This window comes from Macrotis lagotis, chromosome 1, assembly GCF_037893015.1.
Source record: "Macrotis lagotis isolate mMagLag1 chromosome 1, bilby.v1.9.chrom.fasta, whole genome shotgun sequence".
Taxonomy (NCBI): Eukaryota; Metazoa; Chordata; class Mammalia; order Peramelemorphia; family Peramelidae; genus Macrotis; species Macrotis lagotis.
In genome coordinates this window covers 329,575,507-329,587,313 of record NC_133658.1, presented here as the reverse complement: position 1 = coordinate 329,587,313, position 11,807 = coordinate 329,575,507, and the positions used below count along the sequence as shown (strand labels likewise).

At 39.2% G+C, this 11,807-nt stretch overlaps 1 protein-coding gene across 1 annotated transcript; it reads left to right on the top strand.

Annotated features, from left to right (window-relative positions):
- The first annotated feature begins 3,615 nt into the window (after window positions 1–3,615).
- LOC141506035 (olfactory receptor 1L4-like) lies at window positions 3,616–4,590 on the top strand. Its single transcript, XM_074212435.1, has one exon. The coding sequence runs from the start codon at window positions 3,616–3,618 to the stop codon at window positions 4,588–4,590; it is 975 nt and encodes a 324-aa protein (XP_074068536.1).
- The last annotated feature ends 7,217 nt before the right edge of the window (window positions 4,591–11,807 follow it).

Genomic DNA, 11,807 nt, shown 5'->3' with positions numbered 1-11,807 from the left:
TTTTCCCAGTTTTTCTTCTATCTACCTCACTTGATTTTCAAAGGGTTTTTTTTGGAGTTCTGTCATAGCCTGAGGCCAATTTATGTTTTTCTTGGAGTCTTTAGATGCAGGAGCTTGTTCTTCCTCATCTTCAGATTGAGTGTTTTGATTCTTCTTGGGATCACAGGCAAAGTATTTCTCTATGGTGTTTCTCTTTTTTTTCTGCTTACTCATCTCTCCAGCCTGTGCCTGGTTTTGGGGTGCTTCCTGAGCTTTTGAGTATTATTGGGACACACCCCCCACAAGGATCTCCATGTGTGAGGTTCTGTCTTCCCTCCTGGTCTGTGAATGACCACAAGCACACCCCTCTGCCACAGGGCTGAGATGGGGGGGGGGGGGCCTGATGTTCTATAGGAGGGACCTAGACTATGATCAGGATCTGAATATGGTCAGAACCCCAGAATCCTGTTCTAGGGACAGAGGACAGAGCTCAGCAATCTCTCTCCACTCCCCTCCCTAGGCTCGGCACTCATGCCCTGGGGGCTCCTGCTTACTGGCTTCTGTTTCTGGTTCCTCTCTCTTTCTCCCCCTCTCCATCTCCCCCTCCCTACCTCTCTCCTTCCCTCCTTCCCTTCTCCCCCCTCCCTCATTTTGTTTCAATTTTCTCTATAAGGAGAGAATTTTTGGATTTAGAAGTACAAAAGAAATGATTGATAGGGAGTAGAAAACTATTCATTGTCAACAATTTCAGAAAACAGTTCTATTCCTTCTTTGATCCTACTCTCTCAAAATAGCTTTTAAAAAATCCTTTTTCTCTATTTAATATTTATCATCTATCTCAGGCTAGTTTGGACTTTCACACACCTAGACCTATTCCAGGACCTTTCTTTTGTATTCTTCCTCAGTTCTTTTCCCCTTTCTATCTTCTATAAATAGAGAGACAGATAGGAACTAGGTTATTGTTTCTTTGGTTTAAGGAACTCCCAATGAGAAAATTTCCCCTCTATCAATTTAGGTTTGCAACTTAAGAATCTTAGCAAGTTGTCTCCAACAGAGATGTCAAACAGGCAATTCCTGGGCCATATTACTGCCCTCAACTCCATCAAAAGTAGGCCAAACCAAATCAAAATGAAATTGAAAAATATTTAGCAAAATAAGTACAAATAAAACAGAGCACTGATAATGTTGATGGATGATTTTCTAAGTTAATGCATGGGCCAAGGGGATCCTTATGTACAGTTTAATGGTGCCTATTTCTATTTGACTATGTCTCTGTCTAGAGTATCAAGAAAGTAAGTGACTCACCCAAAGTCATTAGAGCCTGTGTCAGAGATGACTTAAATCCAGGTCTTCTTAATTCTAAAACCAGTTATTAGCTGTGCAAGCACCCTGGACCCTTGAGCTAATTTTCTTCATCAAAATAACTGTGCTTTACTTTTCATTTTGGGATTTTATTCTCAAGAGCTTCCATTCCCTTTTGGGTCAAATTTCCCTTAAAGAACATAAGATAATTTGTTCCTACCTCCTTTCTCTGAAACTTTTAAAGTCATTGAACTGAGGAACAGAACTTACTAAGAAAATATCCCTGGATCTGATAAGTCCCTCCAGGTTAAAAATCAATCCTTTACTTGTCATACTTACAGATTGATTATTTAACTAATTTTGAATTCACCTACCATAGAATCCAGGTCTTTTTATCTCATCCACAAGGATACTGTGAGAGGCATTGTCAAATGTTTTACCCTAATCCAAGTATAAGCACATTAGAGACCACCAGGAGTAGTAGTAGTAAATAAAATACTTGAGGGGAGACAGAAGACTAGTTCAAAATTTTCCCTCAGACAGGTCCAAGCTGAGCAACCTTGGACAAGTCATTAAACCCCTTAGTCTGTTTCCTTATCTGTAAAATAAGGAGATTAAATAGCACCCTGCCTCACTGGACTTTTGTAAAGATCAAATAATATGTGTAAAGTACTTTGAAAACCTTGAAAAATTATACAAATGCTAATTGCTATTATTATTTTTATTATTATCATATAGAATTCTCATTTATCTCTTTTGTCAGTCTCTTAAAAGATAATTAATTTAACCTTCCTGCTCTTGAGGAAACACAGTGAAGGATCTTCCCTTTATTACTGCTAACAGATCAATCCTTTAATAAGATGTTTTGAGAACTTTCCAAGACCAGAGTCAAGAGTGTCCTAACACCCTATGTTATCTTTTCTCATCAAGTTCTGACATTCTTTCTAGCATTCATGTTCTGAATTCCCTTCCAACTTTAACATTTTAATTTATATCTCTTCCAGCTGTAAACTTCTTTGTCCTAAAGTCTCTTCCATCTCTGACATTCTATGTTTTAAAATTGTTTCAGCACTAACATTCTATGAATCTTATATTCTATGTTGCATATTTTAAATTTAACACTTTTCTCTCTTCCTTAGAATTCAGTGTTCCTGGAATAATAGTAGTAAGTTTTAGTGAATTTTGTTTATCATTAGTTTATCAGATTTCTAAGTCACAGTGTAGGTTTGGGGTTTTTTTGGTTTTTTTAGGTTTTTGCAAGGCAAATGGGGTTAAGTGGCTTGCCCAAGGCCACATAGATAGGTTGTGTCTGAGACTGGATTTGAACCCAGGTACTCCTGACTCCAGGGCCGGTGCTTTATCCACTGAACCACCTAGGAGCCCCTAACAGTGTAGTTTTTTTGCAGTAGGTCTAAGGCAACCAATTGCTTTTCAATTTTTTTTCAGTGATGAGTGTAATTTCATAGGATGTCCCTCACAAGGTAGATTCCTTCTGTCTCTACTGTCAGTTGCTTGAAATTCCATCATTATTGACTGCATTCTTTTGAACTTTCTGATTGATATTTTGCATATTATCTTTAAAATGAGCTTTATTAGTCATTAAGTAACTGTATAATATCAAGTAAGTCACTTAATCTTCCTAGAGTTCTAGTTTCTTCATCTGTAAAATGAAAGAACTGGACATGAGCTCTAAAATCTTTCCACTTGAACAATCTATCAATATTTAAAATGCTTTTTTTACCTTGTGTCATCTGATACTCAAAGCAACACAAAAATAGGCAGAACTAATATTTTATACACAGAACTAAGAGATATAAAATGACTTTCTCAACATCACATAACTAATACAAAGCAAGAAAAATGGAGTCTCAACTCTCAGTCCAATGCCTTCCCCATTCTACCAGGTGACCTGTTAAAATGTAGAGAACCTTCTTGTCATTCTCTGTCTATAGAAAATATAATTTTAGACTTTTTTATTGAAAAAGAACATGTCTTGGAGTCAGAAGACCTAAGTTTGAGTTTAGTCCCTACCTTTACTAGCTATGTGACCTTAAACAAATCACTTCCTCTCTCTGATCCTCAATTTTCTAACCTGTAAAATAGAGAGAATTATATTTGTGTTTCCTGATTCAGAGTTGTTTTGGAAAAAAAGTACTGTGTAAACCTTAATAGGAGGGTGTCCCAAGAGTCTTAGAGCAGTTTAAGTTCTAATAAGTTCTTATTAAGTTTCATAAATTTAAATAAGGTCAAACTTATTAAAAACAAGTTACACTAAAACTATCCTTAGATCATTCTTATTTTTGAAATAATAAACCAAACTTTATTAATAGTAAAATGTCTCTGGAAATTCCAGATGCCCTGAAGGAAAAGAATAACAACACCAGCTGGGGCAGTGGTAGCACCTCTGGATTCATTCTCTTGGGACTATCTTCAAACCCTCAGTTACAGAAGCCACTCTTCACCATATTCCTCAGCATGTACCTAGTCACCCTCCTTGGGAACGTGCTGATCATTATGGTCATTTGCTCAGATTCAAGGCTTCACACCCCAATGTACTTCTTCCTGAGCATCTTGTCCTTCACTGATATCTGCTTCACCTCTGCTATTGTCCCTAAGATGCTGGTGAATTTCCTGTCAGAGACAAAGGCCATCTCCTACATAGGCTGCCTGGTACAGATGTACTTCTTCATGGCCTTTGGAAACACAGACAGTTATCTTCTAGCCTCCATGGCTATTGACCGCTTGGTAGCCATCTGCAATCCCTTACACTATGCCATGGTCATGAGTCACAGACGTTGCATCAGTTTGGCAGTGGCTTCCTGTGTGATCTCATACCTCCACGCTCTGCTACGAGTGGTGCTCATGTCCCGCCTGTCTTTCTGTGCTTCCCACATTATCAAACATTTCTTCTGTGATACCCAGCCAGTGCTGAAGCTTTCTTGTTCTGATACCTCCTCTAGTCAGGTCGTGGTCATGACAGAGACCCTGGCGGTTATTGTGACTCCCTTCTTATGCATAATCTTCTCCTACCTGCGGATCATTGTTGCCATCCTTAAAATCCCCTCTGCATCAGGAAAATGGAAGGCTTTCTCCACTTGTGGCTCCCACCTCACCATTGTGGTACTGTTTTATGGAAGTATCATCTATGTCTATTTCCGGCCACTGTCCAGCTACTCTGTGGTCAAGGATCGAGTGGCCACTGTCATGTACACAGTGGTCACTCCCATGTTGAACCCCTTTATCTACAGCCTAAGGAACAAGGACATGAAACAGGGCCTGGGGAAGCTGAGAGATAGAATCAAATTATAGAGATCACAGGCTCATGGCACCAAAGATTCAAAGAATGCTAGAAGTGGAGGGGCCTTTAAAACATAAGACTGTTGGAGTGAGAAGGAACTTAGAATAGAAAACATTATATTTGGTGAAAGACACTTTAGAAATTATCTAAGTCCAATTGTCTCACTTTGTAGATGAGGGAGTTGAAGCCCAGAGTGGGAAGGAGACTTTCCAAGGTCACAGGACCCATTATTGCTCTATGGTGGAAACAGCAGAAGTATGCCAAAGAAAGAGAGAGTAAGAAAGAGTTCCATGAATTTAGGAAAAGTGTGCATGACAGGTAGACCCAAAGACAAACTGCCAAATTCACAAATGTGCCAAAGGTAGTTATGAGTTTTATCAACTCATTTATTCTACCTATTTTGAGTAGCACTTGGTTCATGCAAGGCACTCATCTAAGAAAAACTATAACCAAGGGTAGGTTAACTTTGCCCCAAGGCACCATAATTTAAATAGTCTTGATAGTATTTATCCTCTATCACCTACCTTAGCAAGAATAATTAATTGACATAAGTAGTTATGATTTCTTCTTCCCTAGCTGTGGTGAACTCTGACCAGATCCCATATCCCAGGGTTCCTCTACTCACAGAAATTTGAGTTCCAAAGTTTTTCCTTAAGACTTTGTCTTTAAAACTTGATAGAAGGGTACCTTTCATGTTGCTAAAGGCAACATGATATAGTGAATAGAGAGTTAACCTCTTCTAAGACAGAAAAGCCTATATAAAGGGCTGGCTCTGTGGTCAGACTTTTAGAGAAGCATGGAAAAACTTGCATGAACTGATGCTGAGTGGAGTAAGAAGAACCAAGAAAACATTGTACACTTTAACAACAATATTGTGAGATCATCAACTTTGATGACTCATTGTTCAGTGATCAAGGACAATCTTGAGAAACCTGTGACGGAAGACATCTACATCCAGAGGAAAAAACTATGGAGTCTAATTACAGAGCAAAGCATATCATGTTCACTTTTTATGTTTCTCCTTTCTTTCTCATGAATTTTTCCCTTAGTTCTAATTTCTCTTTTACAACGTGACTAATATGGACATATGTTAAACACAAATATACATGTATAACTTTTACCAGACTGGGGAGGGGAAGTGAGAGTGGTAGAAAAACATAGAACTCATAAATCTGCAAATGGATGAATACTGAAAAACAACTATTGCATGTAACTGGAAAAATAAGATTTCAATTTAAAAAAAGGTTGGCTCTGAAACACATATTGACTGTGTGACCCCTGGGCAGGTTGCTTAATCCCTCAGTGCTCTAAACAATTCTTTATGACTATAAATTGCATAGAAAGAGCTGTCCCACATAGGAGTTTCCTCACCTAGATGTTCCCTACACAAATAAAATCATAGGTCTAGTTCCTACTCCTTCCCCATTTAAGTTGTTTTCTCTGATTGCATCTTGTAGTGCTCATGCTGTGCTTCAGAATTGTTAAATTTCAGCTCTAGAACTAAGTGTTCCTTGTCAGGACCATGATCCTATCTTCCCATTAAGCTACTCTATGAAAAAAGAATATAGACCATGAAGAGGTGTATGGTGATCTAGGGAAAATCATTCATTTACTATGAAGATGATTTTCTGACTCAAAGAAATCAAAGCTATTGCCCTAGGAGAACTCCAAACCTCTGTAGGAAACAGAACCACTTTTAGGATGGGGTAAACTAGACACATTTAGCAGGAACAAGCTAAGACCTTAAAAAAATATGGCAGACTTTTTTCATTAAATAAGTACTCTTCAGAAACCCATGTTAGTACAACTTTCCCCATCAAAGAATTTACAGAGTTGGTGCTCTTGATCCCACTTGTGTTGCCATTCTGAGGCATTTGAGCATGCCTCAGATTACCATACTTGTCATTTATTCCTCTCATGAATTATTTTACTTACTCATACACCAAAGAAGGTCCATCTGTTTATTTGGTAGCTCTCAAAATAGGCTACCATTGAGTCAAAACAATGGGTAACCAGAAGACTGAACATAAAGCATGTTATCTACTTCTTGATAAAGAGAAAATGGACTTGGAGTATAGAATAATTTAGATAGATAGATAGATAGATAGATATGGCCAATTTAGAAATGTGTTTTGTTTGATTATGCATATTTGTTATAAGAATTTTGTCTTTTTTTTAATTAATAGGAACATGGGAGGGAAATAAATTCTTGATACTAAAGTACAATAACAATGTTTGTGAAATTCCTGCATAGAATGGGGTTCCTGACATCCTTCTGGGCCCTGAGAAATTCCTTAGAAATATAAGTTTGGCTAGGCGCCTTTAAGTCTGAAAATAGTCTGATAGGACCCAAAGGGTCATGGATATACCATAAAATTATCTAAAGATTTACAAAGCACCCTTGTTAGCCTAATTATCTTGCTGTATCTGTTAAATTCCAGGACTGCCTCCCCCTTCCCCATATGCGGCTGGAACCATAAGATCATAAATTCTGCTCCCTCAAACCTGTGGGAAGCCTATGAATTCCTGACTCCCTCCATCTCAGAAAATATGTTCAAACATTACACAAAGATCCTGACCCCTCCACACTCCATCTATATAGAACCCTATGTTTACATATGTATATGACAAGACAATATATCTAACTGCTGTCTTTGTTTCTGTATCCCCCCCAAAAAAAAACACTATAAAAACTCTATCCCCTGAACACTCAGGTACTGTCTGATTTGGGTACTCTTCATCCCCAGGCAGTCCCCAGGAAAGAAATAAAGATCTCCAAACTTATCAAATTCTGATCTCCAACTCACTCATTGGGTACAACATTTGGAGGCCCCAGTGAGATCTTGGTGTTTTGTGCCACCAAGGGAGACCACAGGAGCCTCGACTTTAGGTTCAAATGGACTGCCTCTCCCTTTCCTAGGGGAGCTGGCCCCTGATGATGTTCCAGGGCCCCAGGACCAGGTAGACATAGTCTTAGTATGAACCTCTCCTCAAGTGCAATGCCCCAGTCACCCTAAGTGGAGATCCTCTTCCACCTCCGGAAGTAAACTTATTGTGGGTCTGGGTATAGACATTTGGTTGCAGGGAAATTCCATATCAGATGTGATGTCCAGGTCCCCTCTTTTGGGTGCTCGTTGTGATAGGAAGGAACACATCCGATCGACCTTTGGGCGGGAGAGATGGTTGGACAGGACACTGAAATCTTCCCTCACTGCATTCCTGAGAAGTCAGGAATTTGCCATTGGCCTGTGTTTGTTGATATGTGTTGAGATTGTCAGTTTGGAAAATTCTGTTGCGTTTGTGTGATCTGTGCTTGTGCCTCATCTGTCTTTATATGTTCAGATTGTCTATTTATGTGTGTGTTCAGGTTCTTCTATTGATACAAATGTGTAAAGAGCCCATCAATTTTGTTTTTAAGATATACAAAAAGATGAAATCAAGAATTGACTATAGTGGGGCAGCTAGGTGGCACAGTGGATAGAGCACTGGCCCTGGAGTCAGGATTACCTGAGTTCAAATCCAGCCTCAGACATTTATTAATTACCTAGCTGCATGGCTTTGGGCAAGCCACTTAACCCCATTGCCTTGCAAAAACAAAAAAAAAAAGATGACTATAAAGGGTTAATACAAACCCATGGTCTGGGAAGAATAGTGTCAGAAGAGCTAATGTTACTAGAAAGTAAAGTGAAAGACAGCAAAAGGGGATTGTGAGCAATATTGGAGGGAAAGGGACCAATTAAAGAACTGTTAAACAGCTACTCAAGGTGAATGTAATGATTATAACAATTGACAGGAAAATAAAGCTACTTAATTTATATTTAAGTTTTCTCTATCACAGAAAATTACCATTAGACTAGAAATAAAAGTAAGTAAAAGAGAGTTGACACTTAACATAAGTAAGTAGGAAAGTAGTAAGAGAATGACCTTGTAAATTCATTTTTCCAGGACCATAGGAATTCCAGATTATTGAAATAACTGAATGGTGTGGTTACTGAACTGTAACCAATGATCTTTATAAAATTATAAAGCCTGAAAGGGAGTAACACAGAAAAGAATTAAAAGATAAATTCTTTATTTTCAATGAAGAGAAAAAAATGGAATCTGCAAATTTTAAGTCATTGAAACTGACAAATTACTGGCAAAATTCAAGAACACAAGAAAAGAATCATTAGTGGACAGACATTAATCAAAAAGCAGTGATGGGACGGAGCCAAGATGGTAGCATGAAGACAGCATTTCCCAGGGACTCCTTCCCCCCAAAACTCCAAAAGTCATCAGATTATGACTCTATTCAAAATTTAGAGGGGCAGATAGCCCCTCTAATAGCCTAGTAAGTGATTATGCTTCTAGCCTTTGGCTTCTTATAGCCTTTCACTCACTTTCTCACACTTCCTTTCTATATGCTTCACTCTACCCTGTTCTCTTTTTCCTCCCTCCTTCCTCAATCTCTAGACATAGCATTGGTGACTGGCGAGACCACTGAAGATTTAGAATTCCATCCCAGCATGTAGGAAGAATAACTACTTAGAGGTTAATGCTCTTTTGCCCATGAGGTTGCCCCAGGACAATCTTTCTTTACCCCAGACTTGGTAGGGAAAAGCAGGTATGATGAGAGAAATGCAGAGCTCTGGCCTGGGAATCTTGAGATCAATATTTCTTTGCCATCTTTGCTGCTAAACCCACCAGGTGACCTTGTGCAAGTAGATTCTCCTTTCTGGCCCTCAATCTTCTTCTCTACAAAATAGAGGAGTGGATTTGATCATTTTAAAGATCTTTTCTAACTCTGTAATTCTAGGATTCCATTGCTTTGGGTCTCCTAACAACAACTACTGCTTCTGATCAGCATTAATCCCTGACCCTGGAGGCTTCCTTAATGAAGACCAGCAATAACAATAGGGAGAAATGAGATAAGGTCTTTTCTTTATCCAGGCTGCAGAGAAGACTTGGTTCAACCTTTGTGAGTTGATATTCTCTTTTTCAAATTAAAAACTTCCCAGGATACTTCCCCTAAACAGAGGCAGCTAGGTAACACAAGGAATAGAATGAAGAGCCTGAAGTCAGAAAGGTCCAAGTTCAAATCCAACCTCACTCTTACAAGCTTGTGTGACCTTGTGTAAATTGCTTAACATCTGTTTGTCTCAATTTCCTCACTTCTAAGTGGAAGAATAATACTCTCCAAGGATTTGGTGAGGATCAAATGAGATATTATTTGCAAACTGTTTCTCACAATATCTGACCATCATAGGTAATATTTTATTAAAGAACCATCATGGGGAGGCTAGGTGACCTTGCAAAATCCTTTAAAAAAAAGAGCTATCATGTCTCACTATCTGTCTCATTCCCTTATACTGTATGAAGGAGTTCTTTTTTTCCTAGACTGTGACCTTGGGGGGGGGGGGGGGGGCTTTTTATTATATTCTCTTTCCTCTAAGTTGAACTATCCAGTAGTACCTTCAAGTCACCATCTACCAGTAAAAATCCATTTTACTGCAGTGATAACAACCTCAGATAAAATTCTACTTCCTAATTCTTTCTAAAACTCCTAGCCCACACCTCAGATTTATGGCTTTACTCAGAACAGCTCTGATCCTGGGAGTTTACCCTGAAGATCATTTATTTTTGCCTCAAGATGCTCTCTCCTAGGGTGTTCCTAATAAATCTTTGAATATACTTGTGTTTGGCTTATACCATTACTTTAAAAAGATCCAGTGTTTCATTATTGTGGACACACAGATCATATGTCCCTACTTCCCACAACCCCTTTCCCAACCAAAAATATTTTAGTAGAGTCTTTATGACTTCTTTTGAGTATGCTCACCCAAATCAACTAGTCAAAAACTCTGGGGTGATGAATCTCTTCCCCATTATTATTTGTTAGACTAGTCCTCAAAAAGACTGTCTTTAACTGAGTATATACCTGAATCCTTTCCAGTTTGTTAGGACCTGCTACTTCAATGGCATAGCCTTCAAAAACTCCAGTCATCTCCTTATTCCTTGATGAGACATTGGCAGAGAACTGCAGTGGAAGACAAAATATTATACAAATCAACAAACTACAGAAACACAGCATAACTACAGGTCCTACCTTGCACAGACCAATTCATGGGCAAGGCATTATTTTCTGTTCCAGTTCTGATATGCTTATCCTGGCAAAGCAGCCAAGCAAATCTCAGTTATTGGAAGCAATAGGTCATATTGCAAGAAGGGGAACTCCGGACACAAAGGAATGAAATCTTTTTGTATAAACAAATTTTGTAATTTTTTTTCTATAGTGTTAAAATAGATAAATGTTCTCGATTCTGCACTGACTCTTGTAAACCCCATTTAGCAGTAAATCAGGTAACAGACACCTGGCTAGGAAATCTCGGAGGTTTTTAATTGCAAAAAGCACTCTGGACTTAACAATAGGAAGCCAAGTGCTTGCCCTTTGGGGCAGTAAACACTACTCGTACTAGTCTCAACAGGTGTTAACTAAGCATGACCCTTGGAGTAAGTGCAGTGGATACTACCTTTCTTTAGGTATTAGTCCCTTCTTAAGGACCAATCCTGTGGCAAGAGCAGTAGAAACTACCTGAAGCCAGATGCTAAACTCCTGAAATACCATCCCATTCCTCCCACCACAGCAGTGATTTAAATTGTAAATTTGTAACCTCTCCTCATTTCCAACCCCCACACAGCTTCCCCCCTTTTACCTTGTTTCAGTCTCAAAGAAGGGGAGGGATTTCCCCTTTGCCCACAGTCTCCTGACCCTTCTGTACCCAGAAAGTGGGCAAGACTATAAAGTCTCTGGTCTGGACTCCCCTCATGGTGGTTAGACTCACTCCAGTCTCAGCTCTACTGGCTATCTCTGTCTCTCTGTGCCTCTCTCAGTGACTGGAGACCAACTTTGTAAATCTTTTGTTTGCATTGTAAAGGGAATCTTCTTTATCCTTCCACACCTGAGGGCCTGACCTTCAACCTGACTTGGATCACATTGTTCTTTGGTGGGAGCACAAGTCCTAGAAGACCACCCAAAAGAGACCCCTCTGCAAAAAGCAAAATCTCCAATGAGGGACTTGGGCCATTTCCAGGTCACCACCCCCTCCCATGGATTTTGGGAGAGAACTTAAGGAGATCTGAGGGAGGAGCTAAGCCCTTTTGGCCTTCCAGTCTCCTGCTGACCCCTGGCCAGCTGGCCTGGCCAATTCAATCAGCAATCCACATGGTCTTCTCTTAAAACTCTTTCTAA